This window comes from Haliotis rubra, unplaced genomic scaffold, assembly GCF_003918875.1.
Source record: "Haliotis rubra isolate DU_JTF1 unplaced genomic scaffold, ASM391887v1 Scf982, whole genome shotgun sequence".
NCBI lineage: Eukaryota > Metazoa > Mollusca > Gastropoda > Lepetellida > Haliotidae > Haliotis > Haliotis rubra.
The window spans coordinates 211475-237833 of record NW_025767726.1 but is presented as its reverse complement, the minus strand read 5'-3'; the positions used below and the strand labels follow the sequence as shown (position 1 = coordinate 237833).

Below are 26359 nucleotides of genomic sequence, written 5' to 3'. Positions count from 1 at the left end.
TGAAAACTCAATTTTTCACCTCTTGCACATCGGAGCCAAATTCGACAAACTTGCGCTTTGGCTTTTTACCACATATACCATCATGTTAGCCTAAAGAGCTACCAGTATTCTATTTAATTTACAGATTTTACAATGTATAAGTGAATTTTCATGTTTCAAAGTTGTTTAGTTATGAAGTGATATCAATGAATTCACTGGCAACAATACAGCATCACTTAACTGGATTTGTTTTGTCTGTATGGAATATACTTCCAGCTGAATAGCGATCCTGACAGAGAGCTTATTCAAAGGGAGATTAAGCTTTATTGATATATTTGGACATTACTTCCAACGATGTATATATATATTGTACTGGTATATCTTGTTTTGAGAGAACTTATTACAAAGCATATTTGGAATATCTCAATCACAAGTTACAGCTTTCAGAAATTTGTCATGTGCAAGAGTTTCTCTAACTCTGAGTTGTCTCAACTGTCTAAGCATGACCACTGCAAATGTTATTGACATCATGACCAAGCGACTTGAACTACTCTTTTTGTTCGATCTGAACATTCGTTAACCTGTTCTAATTCACGAAATTCCAAACTGTTAAAAGTTCTTCGCTTAACTTTTTTCAAAATCTGAGACCAAAGTGTGATGCTAACATTTTTCAATGAGATTCGGATGCTCCTAAACCCCATAAATCAAAAGCGTCCTAACTTTCCACCCATTTTACAGACATTAGGTTTTCTTTCCATTGACACACATTTTAAGTGTTAACCTGTTTGAGGTCAGTTTTAGCAATCCTGTCCCAAGCATTTGCAAGAAGGTACAAGTTGGTTGTCTTCAAGAGGACCTTTCATTCTGTCCAGAACAGTCCTATCAGGAACTTCTGAAGTTTATTTTGGAATCATTAGGAACATACACACCACTAGGTACTTTTCCTCTCTGTCACTGTGCCGGTGTTTTTCAGCCCAATGTCTCCAAAAACACTTTGTAATGTCACTGTATCTCATCAGTACCCTGTTGTGGAGTGAATACCCCGATACCACTTCAGAAACAGCATGAGCACTTAATATTGTCCAAGGGAAATGAATTTGAAGCAACCAATCGTGTAAATTTAAGAAAACAGACGTCCTTAAGTTATTTTAGACTAGTGGAAGCAATTCTATCATTTCTTTCACAGAACCTCCATTAAAACTCCCACATGCAGGAATAACAATTGTCTACGAGGTCCGTCGAGTGCTAGCTTCATGCAAGGAAAATGTGTTTGTATTTCTATCTAGTTCCTCTGTTAACTCATTCATTGACAAGGCTTGCATCTGGCCAAACACACCCTCCTTCATATCACATTTAGACTTTTTCTTAAGGGGACTGAATACTTCAGTTTGAAATTTTGGGTTTGAAGAAAAAAAAATTAAGATAAGATATTAGAATTTGTATTTTAAATTCACTGGATGGGTGATTGATAATACAGTGGTCACTGATAATGTTGAAAGAATTTTCCAAAAATCAGAATAATAGCAAACTGAAGTGTTCATTTAGTCGACGACCTGTGTTGAATTTAGAAGTAAGAGAAAATGATGCAAAATATATAATTAGGACCTTCAATTATCTAGAAATGATAGCATGAACTAACTAGAAGCCGTACAATGATTAGTTTTGAAAGCACTATCAACCAACTGTATTAAGCGGCAATCAACTTGTCGCGGTGATGATGCATGGAGTGGAGTAGCGTTTAACTCTCGTGTAAAGAAAGCGAATACTCTATGTTAGGAATATTTCACACCATTTGAAGGTTATTTATCACATATTTCATATGTTTGTCAAATTATACCAAGAAACTGCAAAATTAAGGCATATTGTGGCTTTATTTCCGATGTTTCTCTTGAAGGAGCAAAATCGTGATGTGCTTTGATATTTGAAAAGAATTTAGAGGGTCATTATTCAAATTAGCAGTGAATGATAGTTTATAAGAGTAAGAAGAAGTGTTTTAAGCTCATTTTAGAACTTGAACTATACTCACAGTAACCAAAAAACAGAAAAAATGAGCCCATGACAACATTTCTATCAACCAAAGCATGAACATGCAGCACACTATATCTGTTTTGCACTGTATGAGACCCCACTGTGTTAAGGGACCGCTCATAATTTGGCAGAGTGATGATGATGATTTTATGGAGAAGCATGTACAATGTGAATGACCCCCTAAAATTTATGTACAAAATAAGTGAACACCCTCCTGCATGTCATGAACAAAATCAATGACCCCCTTCCCCTTCCCATAATTTCTTAGCGTAATTTTAAACAAAGTGTTATGTACAAACTTGCTGAACACAAACATTCCACATTAAGGTTCTATATCATTTTATTTATCTGTAAACCATTGGCATACAGCCATGCACAATAAGGACTGGGAGCCGGAAAGTATGGTGTAACAGCAACTAAGAAGATAATGTCGTACACACACAGAGCTATTTTATGATGTACGCACTCGGGCAGAAACCCTCCATTCAATATATCACAATATATATTGCAATATCTCTTAAATTATTGCAATATATCGCAATATGAGAATCAGGGCAATATCCAGCCCTACTTATTACGCTTCCCTTGTTTAGAATGGGCAAGTTGAGTGAGTGAGTTTAGATTTATGTCGCACTCAGCAATACTCCAGCTATATGGCGGTGGTCTGTAAATAATCTAGCCTGGACCAGACAATCTAGTGATCAACAGCATGACCTATTCTGTTCAAGAATTCAATGGAAAAGGGAAACAGATGACCTGTTATTTTCCAGAATTCCCATGGAAAAAGGAATCAGAAGACCTGTTCCACCCCAGAATGGAAACAGGAATCAGAAGACCTGTTCCACCCCATAATCCCCATGGAAAAAGGAATCAGAAGACCTGTTCCACCCCATAATCCCCATGGAAAAAGGAATCAGAAGACCTGTTCCACCCCAGAATCCCTATGGAAAAAGAAAATCAGAAGACATGTTCAGTAGCAGTGTCTCCATGGATAGAACAGCAAGGGAGACAGAAGTCTGCTCTGTAATCCCTACAGACTGACACAAAGAAAGGTTGTTAGTTGACGGGACTCACGCTGGAACCTGACGGTGGAGATGAGGTTGGTGTGGGCGGGAACGGTGTAGTTACACTTGCGGTGCCGCAGGTCCCACACTTTGGCCGTGTTGTCTTCACTTCCAGAAGCCACGTGGAACCTGGGAAACAATGCAACATTAAATACAATATCAACAGGCTGGTAATATATGGGCACAGTCGTTCGTTCGTTCGTTCGTGAGTGAGATGGGTTTTACACCGATTTTGGTAATATTCCAGCAATATGATGGTGGGGGACAGCAGAAATGGGTTTGACACATTGTACCCATGTGGGGAATCGAACCCGGGTCTTCACTTGATGAGTGAACGCTTTAACCACAGGCTACCCCACCGCCCCTCATCCTCGATAATCTCCAGAGTATCTCCACTATACCCAAGATGCATCTACGGCTCGAGCCGATGATTTTATTGCCTCCCTTTGCTGGCTCCTCATTCTCAGAGTAGCCCGTCAGATAAGCCGCCGTTACAACCGAGCTTGCCAGTGTCAACAAAGATAGCGGTCGCAGTTGAAGAAAGTTTGTTCGCAGTGTGACTCAGGTTTGGGGGGAAAACATACAGACAAATTGACAGGTCTGAAATCTTAAAAAAATATACGCAAGAACTCCTTCTACCTCTATTAGAGTACCTCTGCAACAATATATTATTATGTTGCCAAGTTTAATCGGTTAGATAATTTAAAAAGCGAAAGTGAGTTGTGATTGGTCCACTGAACTTCCCAGCGTATACACCCGATTGGATAAAAAGACAACCAAGGGAGGTAATAAAATCATCGGCTCGAGCTGTAGATGCATCCAGGGTGTCGTGGAGATTTATCGGAACGTATACCCTGCAGATTATCGAGGATGACCGCCCCTATGGGCACAGTAGGGCTGGTTAGTAGCAACCTTTTTGTACAGGTGTCTGCATTGCTGTATGTATAGCAATATATCGGAAGTTATATATCGGACACTGATATTACATGCACATCCTATTTACTACATCCTTAAGTAAATATCACTAAGCTGAGTCAGTCTCTGCCATTTTGTAGTCATGGATGCAGTGGAGATAATAACCTGAATGAAACTTCAATATATATTTCTAATATTCTCTCAATCAATTTCCAGAGAAACTCCATTTGTGAATAAATTTCAGCATTGATGTTACCTCAACATGTACAAGTCATAATAAATGTTGGTATAATTATTTTGCCCTAAAAACCGGAACACACAAGACATAATCTAATGTGCATCGTTTCAAAAACGTATTGTACTAAACCAATAGTTTCACAATTCCTGTTGGACAGTAAGAAAACTGAATCGTAGTTAGACCACAAGATTTACTAATCTGTCACAGGTCAAATGAAACCAGTGATTAATATTAACAGCACACTATCAACCAAGTCAGTGGGTCTGACAACCTGATCTATAAGTCTCTTAATGCAAGCATAGGTTGCAAGGCAACACTTGGAACCCTGAAGCCCAGCTGCATGGCTCTTGTTGAAAACATAGCTACATGTTTTTTCGGCTCCTAGACATTCTCTGCCAATGCTGATGACTGCAACATGTTGAAAAGTAACTCACCCATCGGGACTGAAGTCGACGGAGAGGATGGACTTGAGGTGTCCCTCCATGAACATCACACAGCGGCCTGTCCGCAGATCCCACACTCGGCCATACGCATCCAGCCCTCTGGCAACAACAAATACATAGATCACACTTCAGGTACAGTAGCTCACCTATATGCTGTGATAAAATCTTGCTTAACAAGTTATATACATTGGGCACAGACTATCAGGGACCTAATCTGTACAGAAAACTTACAAGGGTTGGAGTATCAATACAAATCACTTGAAGATTTGCTCAGTCAAGTGTTATCAGAAAGCAAACATTAATCTGTGCAGTTGGGATGCAAAGATATGTATCAATCAAACCACTGGCCACTTGAACCTTAAAGTCTCCTCTTACAACATGGACCCATGAAGATCCAGGTTAGAATTGATCTTCAGTAACCCATGCTTGTCGTAAGAGACGACGAACGGAATCGGGTGGTCAGGCTCGCTTACTTGGTTGACACATGTTATCGTATCCCAACTGCATAGATCAATGCTCATGCTGTTGATCACTGGATTGTCTGGTCCAGGCTCGATTATTTACAGAACGCTGCCATATAGCAGGAATATTGCTGAGTGCGGCGTTAAACAACAACCAAAGCAAACCAAAACATACCCTGTGACGGCAAGCTCTCCATCGTTCTGGAAGGCGATGGAGTACACCGGTTTACTGTGTCCCTCCTGATGCAGGATCTCCTCCTGGGCTTGCAAGTCCCACAGCCGCCACGAGTTGTCAAAACTGAAACACAACAGGCAGGTTAAGCCTGGGGTTAATAGACTGAGTTGAGCTAGTAAACATTAACATGTTCTCTGGTACCTTGAGGCAGCACATATTTCTGGGAACTTGAGTCAATCACAGCTCAACAGATCTGAATGTTATAATTGTTTGACATGTCTTACATGTCTTTGACAAATATCAACAACATATATTCAGAATGGCAAATATGGCATGTATGTCACAGTTTCGTAGTTCGGTTAGTTCACCAGAAAACAGATGCTGCAAACATTAGCAATAACGCCATATTCTAAACATTAAGATGAGACACATGCAGCCATAATATGGATGTTTTCATGCTATCAACCACTAATTTTGTATGATCCCCAGGGAGTTGAGATTGCTAATACGATGTGCCGTTGAGATTGACATCCAGTGATCTAGGGAAAATCAAAGCGCCTTTGAGCATCTGAGCTGGATATTGGAGCTATACAAATGTTAGTATGTATGTATGTGTTTGTATGTGTATGTATGTAATCTTCATGACAAAGACGTCAATATTTACAAGCAGCAAAAAAGCAACATTCACGCACATTTCCTTCCATGAGAGTTAAAAACAGTAAAATCATATTATATATACAGGTACTTTTCAAAATGCAAGAAACGGGTGTTCATTCTTGAAAACCACCACCCTTACCAGCATGTCCCGAGGAATCGTCCTGAAGGGTGGTAGGCCAGTTTCGACACTCGGAACGGTGCATGACCTTCAATGTCTGCTATAGGTTCATCACTGAAAGAAAAACAATGTACCTAATAAGCATGTTATGAAGGAGTTAAATTGTTCCACTTTAGTTATTACATTCCGCTTACCATTCCCACTTTTTTAATTATAAGTTCATGTTTTATAAGAATACAAGATGGCAGCCTCCATGTAACCCACTGTTGCCATGTGGTCTGAAAATATACCCTTGGAACATCCAACAGACACTTATTTTCAAAGCATACATACAGGTGTAACAACCCCATATGGCTTGATCTTCTAATATAGTTGCTGAACATGACCATCCTATCAGATTGTTGTTTATTATGATTAGCAAGGGTTGGTGAAGACCATTTCTACCCTGCATCTCCACGGTTGGCGCAGTTGTTTACCACTTTCTTGAAATCCTGGGTCATAAGTGATGAGAACCAAGGATAACACATTTGACCTATCTGTCATTTGAAGCATGATGAGCAGATCCTTTCCAGCTAAGGGAGACAACTTGAACTGGGATGTTCAAGCATGCATGATAAGGACAGTTAAGGATATACGGAACAAACCTGACTAGATTCCAGAGCTTGACGGAACCATCCTGTCCACATGATGCCATACAGCATACACTGTTGTCTAGACCAATTGTAGCGTCAGGGTGGAATACAATGGCACCAACATGACAGTTGTGGCCTGAAAACCATAGAACGATTTCAATGAACAAAAAGAATTTTCTGGATTTCATCTTCTTTTTATTCTTGGATACTTTCATCTTCTTTTTAGTCTTTGATACTTTCATCTTCTTTTTAGTCTTTGATACAAATCCAGGAAATTCTTTATGTTCATCAAATAGCATCTTCTAAAATGCGAATCAAGCATCTAAAGATTTCATTGTTTATCAAATATTCAAACTATTAACCTTATTAACCAGTAGATGTCACATCCATCAAAAAACACATGATCAGACTTCTAAAGTAACAGTTAAGCAATTCCATGGTTTATGCAAAACTGTTTTCCACACACTGACAAAATTACAGTCAGACCCTGTTGTATCAAACTCTGATGGGTCGTATCCCCTGTTACGTCAAACTCACAGTTTGATCAGAGTTTGATCTCACTTTCCTCTCAAAAACATTGAACTGGATGTGTCCCGGTAGTCATATAGATGCATAAATTAAATGTTTTTATTTCATATCACAAACTTTCTCTTTGTGCTAACATGAAGGAATATAGAGCATTTGCTTTCTCACTGCCAAGTCAAATAATGACATGTTCAAATAAGTAAGTCAAACCATGATAAGTCCAACTATTTCCTCTAGACATCAACACAACTGGTTTTAACTGTCTATAAAGCAGCACTTGAACTTTCAGCTTATTGTTTCAAAGTAATTTTAATCAAAACTGCTATATGGACAATTAGACACTTGAATTAGGACGTACCTCGCAGCTGTCGGATCAACTGGCAGTCTGGAATGGACCATAGTTTACACAACCCAGACCTGAAATACATCAAACACACTTCATCATCATCCAAGAAAGCTGACACTTAACTATCTCATATAAAAACTTACATCTAAACTATTTCTGACGAACGGTCTAAATTTACAGCTAGCCAGCCCAATGGTCTGGTAAAATTTTAGATGTTCCATACACCTGAGTAAATTCACCATAGTTGGTCTGGTTAAATCCATTTTGGGCTGGTAACATTTTGAAGTAAGAGTACTTCGGGGTTGGGGGGTGGTCAGCAATTTTGTACATAAAAATATTTTAAAATTATGCTTAAAAATTACGGGAGGGGGGTCCATTGATTTTGTACATGACATGCAGGGTGGGGTCACTTACTTTGTACATAAAATTTAGGGGAGTTCATTCACATTGTACATGCTTCTCCATAAAAACATTATTTCTCTCCTTCCCCCAATCCCCCCCCCCCAAATTATGAACGGTCCATCACCAGATCTTATGTCTGGCTGGATTGTGGGCTTATTTCATACACTGTTATATCAAGGCCTCAAGTTCACATGGGAGGGGATGTACTGCTGCAGGTCCTAGAAGTTCACCAGTTTGGTCAAACCCCCACACAAGGATATGGTGCTGACGAACCTTGACACATAACCTGTGCAAACCAGGATTCCAGCCCACAATCCCAGGTTCCCAACCTGCACAAGGGCAGAGGTACAGAAAAGCTGCATATCTGTATAAATTAGGCGAACATTTATGTGAAAACTCAATTCTTACCAAGTCTGTTGCATACAAGTACGCTTGAATTTTTGTAAATACTCAATATATTTGATCTTACATGCATACACACAAAAATGTCAAATCTTTGTTTGCGTACCGGTGCATTGATAAAATAACTGAGGTATATTCAGAGGTTCTATTTCAACACAAGAACTAGGCAACTTGCAGTCTTTCTTATAGTTTCTCATATTACAGATCCAATATAAATAACATTTAAACGTCATTATATTTTTACAATTAATGGAAAATGACAAAATACCCAAATTAGTTTGAGTGAGGTGGGTACAATTTATTTGGTTACTCAAAGGAAAATTAGGATACCCAATTGAGATGTGCACAAGCGAGTACATAACGCAATGCCCCCTCTAAAAAAATTCTGTAGCTCTGCAAGGGACATAACTCTGCACTGCGAATTAGTGCCTTGTATGACTGGGCCACCAGTGGCCCCACGAAGAACCCTGTGGACAAGTTGGTGTCTGTCTCTACAAGCATAACTCCAGCTACATCACGACTTGGGACGCCATGGAGGCACTTGTCAGAAGATGAACCCATGTTTGGATGATGAACACCGCTTTTAAGCATGACTAGCTCATAACCTCTAGCATGCACTTTGACCCATACAAACTGTTTAAAAAAATTTAATTTCAGGCAAAAAAAGTATAGTTAGTCTGAAAGTATATTGTCTGAATCATGTCACAATCTGTATATTAAACACCAATGATTTCTGCTTGTCTGCGATGTAAATCATTTTAAGGTTTATTATGTAAATTATTGTAACATCTCAACGAATAACACTGTAAAAGTTATAAATCAGATAATCTAAACACAAATGTACAAGTTGAAGAACGCTACCATGAGGCGACTGCAAGCATCTGGGAGTCTGGGCTGAACTGACAGTGGGACAGCGGTCGGTCATCACCGATCTGACTGCAGTCATTCGTTACAGACTGGAAGGAAGAGGAGATTTCAATGAGAATACATAACAGGCGAGGGAGAGAGTTAGTGAGTCAGCATGTTATTACGCTGCTTTTGGGCTTCACACATTGTACCCATGTGGGGAATCGAACCCCGGTCTTCAGCATGACGAGCAAACGCTTAAACCGCTCGGCTACACCATCACCCCTCATACCAGTGGAGTAACACAGATTCATTACACTGCAAGTTATACCAGTGTAACATTCACACAGCAAACTAAAGTTTGACTATACATGTTGTCAAACATTTGAGTTTGAGAGTGTGAACATTCCAACAAGTCGCTATCAACACCAATTTCAGAGTTGTCAAACTGTTGTCAAAAAATAGGATCGGTCTCTATTTTCACCAACTTTTCCATCAAACTTTTGATGTTGTCAAACTCGAGTTTGTCGTGTGAAGTGTTGTCAAACTCGAGTTGTTCAGAAACAACCAATCACAGTCAACGAAATTATCATGTGACCGCACCGATAGAGACATGGCCCTCAAATAACACTAAAATTTGACAACATGTGTTTGACGTGTCTGAAAACGACAGTTTGACAACTTTAAAATTTTAACAACATGTGTTGTCAAACTTAAGTTTGCTGTGTGAAGGCCGCTTTACATGAATAATGTGAATATTGTCCCAACAGCCATCAACCATGGCCAATAAACATACCTGCCTCGTGCTTGACCTGTACCACTTATTGGTTAATTTATCTGTGCCACTTATTTTTTTTATTGATATATTTATCTATGCCTCTTGTTAAACTTATTAAGTATGCCACATGTTAATCTTTATATCTGTACCACTTATTGATTTATTCACCTGTGTCACTTATAGATATTGATCTGTACCACTTATTGATTTATACATCTGTGTCACTTATAGATATTGATCTATACCACTTATTGATTTATTCCTGTGTCACTTGTAGATATTGATCTGTACCACTTATTGATTTATTCATCTGTGAAACTTATAGATATTAATCTGTACCACTTATTGATTTATTCATCTGTGTCACTTATAGATATTGATCTGTACCACTTATTGATTTATACATCTGTGTCACTTATAGATATTGATCTATACCACTTATTGATTTATTCATGTGTCACTTGTAGATATTGATCTGTACCACTTATTGATTTATTCATCTGTGAAACTTATAGATATTGATCTGTACCACTTATTGATTTATTCATCTGTCACTTGTAGATATTGATCTGTACCACTTATTGATTTATTCATCTGTGTCACTTGTAGATATTGATCTGTACCACTTATTGATTTATTAATCTGTCACTTATAGATATTGATCTGTACCACTTATTGATTTATTCATCTGTCACTTGTAGATATTGATCTGTACCACTTATTGATTTATTCATCTGTCACTTGTAGATATTGATCTGTACCACTTATTGATTTATTCATCTGTGTCACTTGTATATATTGATCTGTACCACTTATTGATTTATTCATCTGTGACACTTATAGATATTGATCTGTACCACTTATTGATTTATTCATCTATGACACTTATAGATACTGATCTGTACCACTTATTGATTTATTCATCTGTGTCACTTGTAGATATTGATCTGTACCACTTATTGATTTATTCATCTGTGTCACTTGTAGATATTGATCTGTACCACTTATTGATTTATTCATCTGTGTCACTTGTAGATATTGATCTGTACCACTTATTGATTTAGCTGGCTTCCATATCGTCATTATCACCAGTCAGTGCTATGACACCACCAACCCTCCCCTGTACCGTCTCCCTTTCCCTGTCTTTGTCCATTACCAATCAGCACTTAATAACCAATCAGTACTATTTACACCTGGATTTACTTTAGGGTTCTATTTGTCCACTGCTGCTGGATCATTACCAGTCAATACCAATTAACCACTGGCCTCCCTTGCCAGGGAATATATGTCTTTATATATTCTTCATGTACCACTGTTGGTTGGTTGAGGAATAAACTTGTCTGTCTGTCTGTCTGCTCAGTGTGCACCTGTAATCTCATCAGTTCTGTAGTTCCCAATGCATATTGCTTTCTGCTTGTTAGCTTTCATTCACCCGATGGGGAGTAAGAACATACTCCGAAACGTTATGTTCCTCATATTGAAGATGTGAATAATGACTGTTTGTAAATGCTCAGCGTAACTGTTCAACAACCTGCTATCGCAGATTCTCTAAATTTACAGTACTGAAATAATTATCATCCTGCGCTGGGGTGTGATAGCAAGTACAGTGAAACCTGCCAACACCGGGACCTGTCTAATCCGGCACACTTTTAAAACCAACATAACATTTTGGCCCCGCCATTTAACAATGATAGTATGATCATTAAAACATTGTCTAATCCGGCACCTGTCTATTTCGTATTCCGGCACGACTTTCCGGTCCCAACAAGCAATTTGAACTGTAATTAACACTTTCTAAACCAGCATGGGTATGAACAGTCCAATCAAGGACCCATAATCCAATACACTAATTAAATCTCATGGCACGATAGATAATCAGGAAGTAGTGATTGTGCGGTGAATCAAAAGCTCTAAGCCGACATGGGTATGTGACAAGTGTAGAAGAGTAAATAAATAGGCATTGGTTTTATTGACTCGTCAGTCACTTTGTGTGTCATGATGGTTACACCAACTACGCGGGCACATTTGGAGTTAACACTTGTTAACAAATTCAGCTTATCAAAGGCATTATGGACATAAAGAGATTGACGAGTGTAAATGGCAGCCATGTTGGAAAATGATCGTCCTGTCTAATCCTGCATTTTATTTCGGTCCTGTGGGGTGCCGGTTTACGCAGGTTTCACTTTATTCTTGCCCCAGATCAGTACTTGGTACATGGTATACAGTAGCTGCAGACTTCAATGCACTGACTAAGTCACTGCAAGAGTAACAGACATCAGGTTGGTTTGGTTGTCGTTTAACGCCACACTCAGCAATATTCCAGCTATATGGTGGCGGTCTACAAATAATTGAGTCTGGACCAGATAAACAGCATGAGCATGGATCTACGCTTGGGATGCGATGACATGTGTCAACCAAGTCAGCGAGTCTCACCACCAGATCCCGTTAGTCGCATTTTATGACAAGCATGGGTTGCTGAAGATCTATACTAACCCGGACCTTCATGGGTAACAGACATAAGGATCGTCTGAAGCGGGGTTAATGAAGATCTGTAGTGAAAGCAAGCTACTGACTGACTGACTGAGTTTGGTCTTACGCCGCTTTTAGCAATATTCCAGCAACATCACGGCGAGGGACACCAGAAATGGGCTTCACACGTTGTACCCATGTGGGGATTCGAACCCGGGTCTTTGGCGTGACCAGCCAACGCTTTAACCACAAGGCTACCCCACAGCCCAAGCAAGCTACTGAATGCAAAAGAGGCTGAATGATTCCTCAATACATATAATGTTGTGACGAAAACATATTGGAAAGATAAAGACATTCCTCTGAAAACAAACTTACCCTTATTCTCTTCTGCAGCTCCTGCATCTGAGCGTTCTTCTGTGCCATGGGAGTCAGTTTGCTTTCTCGTTCTCTGCTAACCCTCTCCTTCTCTCTAAAAACAAGAGAATAGGGTTGTTACGATTCATTCGCTTATTCAGTGAATTGAACTGTATCGCTTTATGAATTCAATTTATTAATCATAATCACTAGAATAATATATTCATGAATTTTCTAAAACAGATTGTTTTTACTTGAATTGGATGTTATTTATCAACCAATGTATGCAAAAATGGAACATAGCCAAGCTAGGCAGGGTAATGGTCAACATTCCTATATATTTCATTTGACAGTAATGCTGGAATATCGTTGTGTAAAACAACAATCAAACAGAATAAACAACAAAGATATTGGGATCGTCCCCTACAGCTTCCTATTCTGTGATATTGGGCGTACCTTGGTATTGAGTAGTCAGACAGCCAGTATCGGGCATCCTTCAAGCTCTCCGTACCTTCATGATACCATGTGATATTCTCCTGAAAAGACATTATACTAGTGAGGTGAGGTGAGGTGAGGTGAGGTGAGGTGAGGTGAGGTGAGGTGAGGTGAGGTGAGGTGAGGTGAAATTGGGTTTAACGTCGTACTTGAGAATATTTCGCTCATATGACGACGTGCATGCGTGTGTATGTGTATGTGCGGCTGCTTGTACTAGCCCAGACTTAAGATGGTTTTATAGTGCTGGCCCACTGAGATACCATGCCGCAGTGAAGCATGAATACCCCACTCAGACACATTAAACTGACTCCGAGCCGACCAGTCCTTGTTGTACCCATTTATGCCGAGCGCCAGGCAGGGATCAACAAGTACCATATTTTAACGTCTTTTGGTATGATGCGGTCGAGGATCGAACCCGCAACCTTCCGCTCTCCGGGCGGACGCTCTAACCACTACACCACGGAGGCGGTCGACATTATACTGGTAACACATGTCAAAAACATACAAACATATTCAGAGAAAACAAACTTGTTGTCAGAAATCTGAAAGTTCCATTGCTCTTGATTCTTGTATAAAAAAATTCATAAGAAAATTATATGCACTTCTGCATTAATGACCTTGACCTGCAATTTCAGCCAATCATATGCTTGATTATTTTTAGTTGGAAACATGGGTTTCAGATCTTGTCACACAAACAAAGGAGGCTTACGACTGACCCTTGCAACATTGACCATCTTAAATGACCTTGACATTACCCAAGGAGCTCCTTAAATGCATGCAAAAGTATGTGCAATGAGTCATAGAATGATGCATATCTCAACTAAAAATGTAATTTTTTGACTAAAATTGATATTTATCCTGACTCATGTTAAATGCTTGTCTCCTTCTTCTTGCGAATGATAGTGAAACACTTGAAATCCAATGGAGTTCCCTTCTAAAAAAGCGGACGTAAAATCATCACTCACCCACGAGTGGCCTCCCTTGCCCCTTTGGCTCCCTTTTCGTAACATGACCAGCCATGTTTTGTCACTCTCTCCATATGAATGCCTGACACCCAGATTTACAGGGAAATCCTGAGTGCCATGAGAGGGAAGGTTGGGAGGGCTGACCTCATGAGTCAGGATAAGTATAAAATATCAATTTTAGTCAGAAAAATACAATTTTCCTTATCCTGACTCATGCTAAATGCTTGCAGAATCTGTCAGAATCGGTGGTTGGTCAGGCCAGTTCTGGATTCACTGGCTGTTGATTTACGTCCTGTATTACCCCCAATGGGAACTTATATGACGGCACTGCTGATGATTCTGTTCTTTCAACTTCCTCTGATGAGCCTGGGGGGAACCACAATTTGTCAGATTTCTTCCGAAACTTCTCCTTACATTTTCGTGTGGATTTTAGATATACTAATGTTCCAGTAGTTATCTATTGCAGCGCCATCTCTTGATGCGTGCATCAAGTGGAGATGCAACCCTTCTTCATGTACGACTTATGTCCTATACAAGTACAGGGTCTATCACTCATGCTAGCCTGTCCTAGACGTGTGCATGGACTTGAACCATTTGCTCTCCAGAGTGTTGGTTTTCACAAGTCACATGATAAAAGGGTGAGATTTTTCTCAGCACCTATGTGGAACCATTAGTTGTTGTGCTACAACAAGTGGCCCAAACTGGCAGCCCTCCATAATTGTTGTAATCGAGCAGTTTCCAAGTGTAGACGCCAGGGCTCTGACTTCGTGGGGATTGGAGGCTCATGGAGGCTCAAGTCCTGCTGCTTTGTAGGCCCTTAGTATAACAGCTCTCATCCATATCGATATCGTTGTCCGTGAGACTTCTGTGGGCATCTCAGTGGATAAGGGGATGAATAGGCTCTTGAATTTTCGTCTCCTTGTTTTTGTCCTTTGTAGGTAGACTTTTAGTGCTCTGACAGGGCATAAGGATAGATCCTGTGTATCCTGTGGCCCAAGGACTGTAGAGAGTGCTGGGATGTGGAACTGTCTGTCAGGCTGGCCGGGCAGTTGGTTCTTGGCAATAAAGTCCCATCTCAGTCTTAGATGTACGATGTCACGATGTCTTGATTCAAATCGTGTTCGTTCAAAGTCCAGAGCATGTATTTCTGACATCCATGCTGCTGTTGCTAGGGCGATCAGGACGATGTAGATACATGTATGTGACGATGGGCTTGGTCACTTGAGTAAACAACCAGGGGGCCAACGATATTCCAAACGGTAATACCTTCCACTGGAAGTGATGTCCGTTGAAAAGGAATCTTAGGTATTTCCTTGAGCCTGGATGTATTGGGATGTGTAGGTACCCATCTTGTAGATCTATGCTGGCCAGGTATTCTGATAGACGAACTAGATGTCAGAGCTGTATCATCTTGAATTTTGCTGGTCTGCGTAGATACTCCCGGTTGAACTTCCTCATGTTGTAGATGAGCCAAAACTTCTCCTTGGAATTCTTCTTCGGTACCAGGAAAATTGGGGAGTAAAAACCGGGCATGACGAGATCTTGATTTATCTCTTCTACTGCATCTTTGTCGAGTAGAGTCTTGATTGCGTCGTCCAGTTTCTCTGTCTGGTCGGCTGCGTTGCTTGTAAGCGGGTGTGTGTGTGTGTGTGTGGCTTCCAACTGTATCTTGTACCATCTGCGTAGTATCTGGGATACGTAGTCGTCCTGAAGTATTCCCCAATTCTCCCAGTACCGTTGAAGCCGTTCTCTGGCTCTCTGGACTCCTGCAAACTTGGATTTGTTGGAGTAGCACTCGGATGTCTGGCGAATCACATTTCCAAAGGTATCTATGGACTTTATCATTATGACCACCCTTGATTCGTGTGTAACCTGTTTGGTGACTTCTTCAATCCCTCCTCCGAAGATGGATGATGCTGACCATGGGGCTCTGTATAAGGACTTGGTGAACCGCTCACTCCAGGTGCACGATGACAATAATCCTTGTCTCCTCAGGAGAGTCAGGCCCGCTGATGGGGATGCTAGATGCTCCGACATAAATTGGTGGTCCTTTTTCTGAGTCAGTAGCGCAGAATATATCATCAGGTCGTCTTCGTCGGTGGAGTTCTTGAACTTCGAGATGAGTGCTTCGTTGATGGCCCTAGACCTGGCTAGTCCGAAGAAGGTATGCCTAGTAGTCGTATCCAGTTGCGCTAGCTTCTTGTCTTCTATCTTGTAAGTTCTATAGCGGGAGTCGTTGATGATCTTGTAGTCCTCATCAATCTCTGGTGCCTTCAAGAAGGGTTCCATGTGATGTGAGGGGAATTTCCTGGCGTTGAACGTCGGGATATGCTGATTCTGGAATTGGTAGCCTTATCAAAGGCTGAGCTGAGACTGTCCGGTACTTGGGAGATCGGGTCGATAGGCGGAAAGGTGAGTGTGTCGAAATCATCGTTGGACATCTTGTATGTAAACGCTTCGTCTGTGTCCTTGGAAGGTGATGCTAGGTCCAGGCCATTAGCAATCCATGAGGTTACTTCCGTATCGAGAATATGACTTCACCTTCTTCCTCTGATTTAGACATCTCCCGCTCTGACGATCCACGACGACGTGAGTCTCTGTGTGAAGATCTGTATGACGAACTGCGCGCAGGTGAACGATCCCGATCTGATCGTGTATCCTCCCTGGAGTCTTGAGATCTCTCTCTAGGCCTTCTTGAAGGTTGATTCTTAGACGTAGTTTCCCCTCTGTAAGATGTGGAGTGCCTGCGTGCAGGTTCCCGATGTGCATCTGAGTCCGATGGTGATGACAACCCGTATCTACGATGTCTGTAGGGTTCGGGAGAACTCCTTCAATCTGCTTCTGCGTGGAGAATTCTTAGCGTCTCCATCTGGGACGTCTAAGACTGAGCTGACATTGGTAGCATTGTCCAGGTTCCTAACTTTAGATGGGGAAGATCGTCGGGTCCATGAGCCTTCACGCAGGCTTCCCTCTTCTTCCAAGTGCGTTGGAGAGACTGCTGAATCTTCACGCAGGCTAGTAGTCATCGTAGTGGTCTTCGTAGCAGCTTTCTCCTGCGCGAGGCGACATTCCATCATCGACATCATCTGGTCTGTAAACTGTTGCATGAACAGCCCCGGGTTGAAGTTCTGCGACGTATGTTGAGACTGCTGCAGGGATGATGACCCTCCTGACAACGATGAGGCGTCTTCTAAGGCATGCTGCACTTGTGAAGAGTTGACGCTGCTGCTATCTCTGGTACCCGATGTCTGCGTTGATGGAAGGTCTTCTGTCAGTGTCTGCACTGATAAAGTTGCCGATGTAGCTGTAGAAGCAGGCTTCGTCTTCTTGCTGACGACTGAGACTTCAGGTATGAGGATGGGGGATCATCATACATGTCTGCTTCTTCCGAGTTACAATCTTCTTCTCGCAGAGAAGGATCTCGCCTTCTGCGAGAGCTGTGTAGAGACTTCGGCGGCGAAGTCTTAGGGTAGTAGCCTTCTTCTTCTGCGTTGAAGATGATCTAGTCTTCTTCGTCTGCGAAGACGTCAGCTCCGTTGACGACGATGTCTTATTGGCTCCAGAGTTCATCACTGGAACAGTGACCTGTCCCCGTAAAACGCTCAGCAATTCACTGGAATTATGAACATCGGCAGCAGTAGTTAACACACGGTTATCAAGCGCAATCACTTTCGATTTAAACATGACTTGTGAATACTTTATTACCCAGTCCTTTGCACGTCTATGAATGGAAAAAAGGTAGTTATTGATTTCAAAAGTGGTTAAATTCAGACAATGTTAACAGCTAGAGCTGAAAAAACATTAAGTAGTGCAATCAGGACATAATAAATGTGGTTCAGCCGCAGGACAACCGGTACCTACCGGTTTTCATCAAATGTAAACACGATGAAAAAACATGTCAAACAATGTATAATTTAGATCAAATTTCAAACCATATAGTAGAATACAATCCTAAAAGCCGTATACAGCAATAATTTTGATGTAAAGGTCCTAAATAGAAAAGGATATGTGCCGTATAGGGACCTAGGTGCTCTCACAACCGTCCTCAAGGGCGAAGAAGGACAGAGTGACAAAACATGGCTGGTCATGTGACGAAAAGGGCGCAAAGGGGCAAGGGAGGCCACTCGTGGGTGAGTGATGATTTTACGTCCGCTTTTTTAGAAGGGAACTTCAAGGGATTTCAAGTGTTCCACTATCATTCGCAAGAAGAAGGAGACAAGCATTTAACATGAGTCAGGATAAGGAAAAATAAAACAAATGAAGTATTTGCATTTCACTGCCAGTTCAATGAGTTTCCTTATTCAAAGCTGTAAAGATTCATGGCAACATTACAAGTACAGTCATCTTATCGAACTGTAAAAACACCCCATTCGTACGGATATTCATATTATTCTATTACAGATTAAACTGGAAACATATGATTTGGGAGTAACTGGAACAAAAACTGCTTCCCTACATTTTTTGTACACTCGTATCCCTATCGCAAACTTAAGCATTATTCCCAACCTCTTCCTTTTTCCTCTGCTCCTGCAGCTTTTCCTCCTTCTTCTTTTTGACAGCATCTTCTCCAAGTCGGGCCAACAACTGGCGCAATCTCTCTCGCCTCTCTGCTGGACCCTCACCGAACAGACCTTTAAAAAGAGAATGTGACATTGAGTGGAATCGGTCATGAATGAGAGCAGTGAAGGTGAGGTGAGGTGAGGTGAGGTGAAATTGGGTTTTACGTCGTGCTTGAGAATATTTCGCTCATATGACGACGTGCATGCGTGTGTATGTGTATGTGCGGCTGCTTGTACTAGCCCAGACTAATGCTGGTTTTATAGTGCTAGCCCACTGAGATACCATGCAGACACATTATACTGACTCCGAGCCGACCAGTCCTTGTTGTACCCATTAATGCCGAGCGCCAGGCAGGGATCAACAAGTACCATATTTTAACGTCTTTTGGTATGACGCGATCGGGGATCGAAACCCGCGACCTTCCGCTCTCCGGGCGGACGCTCTAACCACTACACCACGGAGGCGGCGCAGTGAAGGTTAGTAAATGGAATGTTATAGTGAGAGAATGAGGGAGAGTTTGTGGAATGAGTAAGCTCGTCTAGAAAGGAGAGGTGGAGTGAGGAGATAGCGAGACAATGTGTCAGAATGAGGGAATCGGGGACAATCAGAGGATTAGGAAGGGATTATCAGTCATACTTGTACTCACATATCGGTTCACCCAATTGTCGCAGGTTGGCCTTCACCTCTGAGTCATCTGTCGACACCTGAATCTGACGAGCCTGAAATGGGAAAGAATGAAATAAAACACATATATTTTTTTCAGCATCTCATGTGAGTGTAGCAGCCATAAAAGTTCAGAGTTCTGTGATGGGATTCAAACCACAGACCTTCTGATCAAAGGTCGATTGCCTTGTCAAGATGAGAAAGGGGTTAATCCCACTGGCAAGCTGACATGGTAAGGATATCATCCTTAGAATGACTCCAAGCCCTGCTACACTGGCATCACCTGATATTCTACAGCAAACTTTACAGCATCACACAAATTTCAGTTATTGGGTGACCACTTTTTAAGGATGATGGAAGTTGCTTAAAACATAATCTGTACTTGAAAATGCTGGGCAAATAGAATCAAACACCAGTCATATTTCACTCCAGAAATTAAATGATCAGACAATAGTGTCAACGTCTGCAGAACTTTTGCCATGAAGTCCTAAAATTACCACACAAAATATGGCTGTGATACCTACCCGTTTCCTCTTTTCAAACTGCGCTAACACCTCTGCCTGACTCTCAGCTTCGGCCTCGTCAATGTCAAAGTGTCCTCCTATACAGAAGAGTAAATAGATGCTGTGATATCTTGTGAAGTTACATATGAAAGTAATTTCAGTGGCAGTAGAGATTGTTGTAAGTATGGTGTTATAGTAATTGTCACTTTGTCAATGGCAGCAATCAATTCAACTATTGGAGAAAAATATCATACAAGCTGTCACTGGCAAAATTTGAACAGTGGATTCCATGGTATCTGATTGGCTAACCAAACCATTTGTTCCACCAATAAAAAGAACATTCAGGTAACACACACCACTTAGGTGATACTAGTGTGGGTGAGTTGGCTTTGATTGCATTATTGCAAAGGGGCTTCAATGGGGATTTTTCATCTATCAGTTATGGAAGTATAAAATTAGAGACAGGTGTGCCTTTCTTTGCATAATTCAGAAAACAGCAAGCAAGATGAACACTGCTTATTGTGTACTGATTGAAGATCCTCAAGCCACATGTTACCTTCAGTGATGTTGATATTGCCAGCTTCGATGCCTGCCTCAATAGCATCATTAGCCATTGAACCTGAAGTGTCATCATTATTGATGCGACGTCTTTCCTGGTCTTCCAAACTCCCATAATGCAACACTTTCGACCTCTTCGGGACAGGAAGATCCACCTCATCATCAGACATTTTGCTGACATGGAAAACATTATTTATAAGTGAGTATGTTTGATTTGGTGAACAATTCTAGCCATAAGCATGTGCAACATGAAATTTATTAATAGAAAGTGAGTGAGTTTAGTTTTACGCCGCACTCAGCAATATTCCAGCTATATGGCGGCGGTCTGTAAATAATCGAAGTCTGGACCAGACAATCCAGGGATCAACAGCATGAACATCGATCTACGCAATTGGGATACGATGACATGTGTCAACCCAGTCAGCGAGCCTGACCACCCGATCACGTTAGTCGCCTCTTATGACAAGCATGGGTTACTGAAGATCAATTCTAACCCGGACCTTCATGGGTTGAATAGAAGGTGAAAACAAAAGTACTGCAGTTTTATATAATCAAACCTCTTGAATACTTATTGGGACATACACATTTGAAGTGACATAGTTTGACTGAATGCTGCTTTTTCCAGATATTATGGCGTGCCAGCTTAATGTTGCAGAAAAGTGATGCAGGTCTTCAGCATTTACCATTGTGCTGATGCTGACAATCCTATAAATATAATATGAGGATTTTTTCAAGAGAGATGCAGGATAACATTCTTACTAAGAGCGTCAACCAACCTGAGCCACTGAAATATCAGCATCAGACATGTTGTTTACATAGAAAGATTACGCTATACAAATTACAATACATTAAATTAAATTAAGTACATTACTTAAGTTCAAAACTGCACATAAATTTGACCATGCAATGAACTACACATGCATCTGTTTGGTTGTATCGCCGTTGTTATAACATCCGATGTAAACATGTTATACTATAATCCACACACGAAGCTTTGAAACGCGAAAACCGAGGGTAGAGGTATCTGGAAAAAGCCATGTTTACTTACGTCTTTATGGATTCAGGAGATACAGAATACAATTGAGTTTACTTGTCTCTCCTATTGAGTGTCCATGTCATATATCAAATGTTCCTTGTTTGTGTTAATGCTTCTAAATTATCACATTAAATCATGATTAGGCGGCGTTCATGTGTCGTTTTGATGGGCGCAGACATCTTTGTTCTGAAATCTCGACTCTTCTCGCGGTAACTGGAGCATACATTAGCAGTACGACTTATTACAAATCGGTAACGTAATATACTAACCAACTGTATTACATTCAGTGGAGTTTAATATAAGATTTAGTAAACATTTATTTTGAATTATGTATATGTATATTGTGTAAATTACAAAACATGATAATCACCTCTACACCAGATGTTCGTATTTTCCATTACCATTCGAATAGTTTGACAAGGTAATGACACCACACTGAATCTGGATAACTATTCGCACAAGTCTGCCAAAGTTTAAAAACAGCTCGAGAGGACTTGATGCTACTGATCTGGGCACCTAAATCGACTTGAAGGACTAAATATTTTCGACAGCTGTGACAAAATGCTAAGACGCAACCCAACACGAATTGAGCTAAAAATTAATGATCTTGAGGAATATGACAATATGAAGAAAGAGCTGGAGGCACTGGAACAGAAGAAAGAACCCAAATCGTTTCCATTAGAGAGTCCCACTCCTGATTCTCTGGAAGCCAGGACAAATATTAATATGGTTCATTCCAGGATTGGATTCGATCCTAAACCTCTACCACAGCCGTCAAGACTTCCTATTCATTTCCAGTGTTGATGTGGTGGAATGCGTGTTGACTGTGATGTGTGTGGCCCTGGGGTGTTACAACTACAAGAGTAAAGAAGCTGTGATTTGAGTAACTTATCTCATGGTCATACCAAATACGTTGTGATATTTGAATGGATTACTGAGAGTTTCAGTTGCAGTAAATATATATATTATTCTCAACATCCTCAGTATCGTAACGCAGTGACAAAGATGAGACCAGTTGCACCAAGAAGAAATGAGTAGCTGTCAAATTACTGATTCTGTGATTTTACGCTTGTAGTGGTTATTTTGCAAGGTAAATCAGAGATAATGTCCTGTTGGCGCCAAGAGACATGACAGATCTTTAACCTCATCAGCAAGGAAAGAGGAAAACCAACTTCGTTCAAGAAAGAAACATCACAATGCTTTTAGGACTGACATCTGAGTCACTAAGACTTACAGAAGACATGGTTTAATGCTTGTTCAGCTGATAAACTTTGAATTCAGGTCATAATAGATGTTTACGTCACTTATCGTGAAGAGTACGCAGATTTTGTATATTGCCAATGGTACATTATTCATTTTACAGCATGGCTAACCTTTTTAAAAAGATATTTTGCTGATGCAACACATGTACATTGTACTATCGACAATTAAGGTATTCGTTTATAATGCACTCTATGGTGTTCCTGTGTGTGGATTATTGTTGATGCATTTCATGCAAGTCTCTTAAAATATTAAAATTAAAGTGGAAAAGATTCCTTGTTTTGTGCATTATTCGGAAAGACTTCCACCCGTTATTCCTCATCGTTAAAGGCCGGGGGAGCAAACCTCTAAAAGCCCCATGGGTTTCCAAATAGTCTCCCATTTGCTACCCCTCAGCAGTGAAGATGTTATCAGCCCGTGAGTGACAAAGCTGTAAGGGTGCAATGGGTGCCTGGCGATGTCAAAGGTTAACCTTGGAATTTACTGCTACTAGAATAAACATGTGCCTTATAGTATATGTCCAACAACCCTTTCACTTCATATTTTGATGACTAAAGAGATTCATTTGATTAGCATATATGAAACATCAAATTTTTCTTATATTCTGAATATAAAATCTTCAGCAAAGAGATGTCAGCATCAGATAAGTGGACAACCCTAGCCCTGCACAGCATGGCATCAGGAGAGGGGGGGGGGCATTTTCCGAGCCTGCCTGAAATATGAAACCCTGAATGAAACATTTCCCCCACTCCAAGGCTTGTTTCTATGGAAATGCACCTCCTCTGGCCACCTGACTGACACAGTGAGAAATTCAAATCTGGATTTAAAAATGAGAAATATATTTTCAAAATGTATGTTTTGTAGACTCTCTGCATCCATACTTTTGCTGTGAGTCTTCACGACATACTCCTTTATACTATGACTTAATATCAGCCTGAACCGGTGAGTCAGTTTTGTGATATTTCATGGAATGTACTTTAATACTACATTGCTTTGCATCTAAGGACAGCTTTGACAAGGCAAGGAGGCCACACCCCATCTGTGTATAGGTTTGAACCCCGGGCCTTTAAAATTTAGGGGGGATACGGGCGGAAGTCTTACCCATTATTCCATTAGGCCCAGTTCAGATGAACTTGTCCTAATCATGCTTATAGGTGAAAGACATAACACCCTTGATATTGTTTTTATGTTGTTTAATCATGTTAAACCCAGCTATTTTCCAGCTATGTGGTGGTGGTCTGGAATTTTTTAATCTGGGCCGGACAATCCATTGATCAACAGCATGAGTTTTGATCTACGTTGGGAAACGATGACATGTGTCAACAAGTCAGCAAGCCTGACCACATGATCCCGTCTTTGATATTGACACAGAAGCATAAATGTTTACCTCAAAACATTATAGGTGTCCAGGGATTTACATGGAGTCCTGTATTTGAGGGTCCCTGGGACTCATACTCTCAATTTTCAGGGGGTCCAGGACTACAAAATGGGGGCCCAGACACTTAGATATTATTATTAATACTTTTATTTTATTGTGTATCATAATCATCACATTGCTACAGTAATTAAATTGCAAATAATACCAAAACCCAGCTAGTAGCAAACTCAGTGATAACTTATTGTCACTTGATTGGAATTTTTACAAAAAGCATTTGGACTTTTTCTGAGTCCCTGTGGATGTGCTAATAAATTTTGTTGCGTCTATTGTCAATTTTTTGGCATATAGGACGCAGGAATTCGCATCCTGGAAATGCCTGGGTGTCTGATGTATAAGAATATACTCCAAGACAACGTTTACTCATAGTACAGAAGTTGACATCCATATGTCAACTGAAAGCAAGATATATAATAGTGATGAATATTCAATATTGTCAGAAGCTGATGTCATGGTTACATATCCTACAATATAATATGATCAAATGTCACCTAAATTAATAGAAAATTGGTTTTATGTTTCCTGCCTCATTTCACCAAGCATGAATGCATGCTCCCATTTGTTACACTAGCCATTGATACGCACCTTAACACAGCATGACAGAGTTGACTTCACAGCTGGTAACTTTTTTCTTACCAAATGGTTAGAATAGAATCATTCTGACAGAGCAACACCAGAAGGAATAAAACAGATTGTTCTCAGCATCTTTATGTGTGTATTCATTTCTGTACAGAGCTATATTACATTATCAAAAATAGTAATATACACTGACATACAGCATTAAGCCCTTTTTGTGTAAAAGATTAACCTCAGCTGCAGTCTCACCTTTAACCTCATACAGGAGAGAGATGCAGTCTACTCATCTTGAACCTCATACAGGGGGAGTGCTGCAGTGTCATCTTGACTGACTGAGTTTTGGTTTTACGCTGCTTTTAGCAATATTCCAGCAACATCACGGCGGGGGACACCAGAAATGGGCTTCACACATTGTACCCATGTGGGGATTCAACCGGGTCTTCAGCATGACGAGCCAATGATTTAACCACTAGGCTACCCCACCGCCTCCGCATCTTGAACCTCATACAGGGGGAGTGCGGCAGTCTACACATCTTGAACCTCATACAGGGGGAGCGCGGCAGGCTCATCTTGAACCTCATACAGGGGAGGGCTATACAGATAGAGGGGAGGTAGTGCTGAACTTAGCCTGTCTTTCCCTCTGTGGTCTGTCTCACACTCACAGTCCCTGAACCACATTATTTTCCCCAATGCTAAAGCCCTAAATGAAGCAAGTTTAGATTCCCCGAGGTTCTGAATTTCCCACATCACTGGGGATCATTTTCAATTTGAATGGGTTAATTTCTTAGTCTACTATCACAATTATATATATCTTCAGAGACTAAACTCAACCAGTCATATCTATATGCATATATAAAGTAATCAGAAGCGCCATCACACAACCAATCCACGCTCTATACACATTTTGGAACACAATCAATTAATTGCCATAAAAAAAAATCTCTTCACCAGTCAACCAATCAGATGCTCTGTGCCATCATCGGTCGTCAGCCAGTCACTTTCAAGTTTCAACCAGCCTCGACCGTCAACCATTCCGGTCGATCGCGCGCCACTATGGTGTTCATTTAATCAATCAGCGACAGAAGTCAGCCTAAGTTAGTTTAGGGTCAATCAAACGTTAATTTCGAGTCTCGACCAGACAATCCAGTATTCAACAGCATAACCATCAATCTACGCAATTGGGCACGATGACGTGTCAACAAAGTCAGCGAGCCTGACCACCCGATCACGTTAGTCGCCTCTTACGACAAGCATGGGTTCCTGAAGACCAATTCTACTGCGGTACAAGCGTTAATTAAACAATCTAATGTGATAATCACTTGAAAATGTGCTACCATAAGCCCTACCCAACTTTTTCACTATTGATGAAACCATAATTGGAACCATCAGTGACGTTACTAAACTGACAATCAGATACTTTGTACCATCACAGTCGGCTAAAGTAAGGCCAGAAATGCTTGGAAAATGCTTTTTGGC

General features: G+C 40.7%; 1 protein-coding gene across 1 annotated transcript; it reads right to left on the bottom strand.

Annotated features, from left to right (window-relative positions):
• Window positions 1-3022: 3022 nt before the first annotated feature.
• On the bottom strand, window positions 3023-21818 carry LOC124265531 (U4/U6 small nuclear ribonucleoprotein Prp4-like). Its single transcript, XM_046700317.1, has 14 exons — window positions 21625-21818; window positions 20575-20750; window positions 20040-20116; window positions 19499-19571; window positions 18799-18923; window positions 13289-13368; window positions 12854-12947; window positions 9247-9341; window positions 7594-7652; window positions 6723-6846; window positions 6100-6192; window positions 5304-5426; window positions 4659-4766; window positions 3023-3200 (listed from the first exon to the last, which is right to left on the bottom strand). The coding sequence occupies exons 2-14, from the start codon at window positions 20744-20746 to the stop codon at window positions 3038-3040; spliced, it is 1386 nt and encodes a 461-aa protein (XP_046556273.1). The 5' UTR covers window positions 20747-20750; window positions 21625-21818; the 3' UTR covers window positions 3023-3037.
• Window positions 21819-26359: the final 4541 nt, after the last annotated feature.

What these genes read in the sequence shown, in the direction of transcription:
- LOC124265531 (XM_046700317.1), bottom strand. Translation starts at nt 20,746, where the DNA reads ATGTCTGATGATGAGGTGGATCTTCCTGTCCCGAAGAGGTCGAAAGTG. An exon ending in ATGCTTGCAGTCGCCTCATG is followed by an intron (nt 7,653 to 9,246) that starts GTAGCGTTCTTC and finishes GATGTATTTCAG; the next exon opens with GTCTGGGTTGTGTAAACTAT. An exon ending in CGATTCCTCGGGACATGCTG is followed by an intron (nt 5,427 to 6,099) that starts GTAAGGGTGGTG and finishes GTTGTGTTTCAG; the next exon opens with TTTTGACAACTCGTGGCGGC.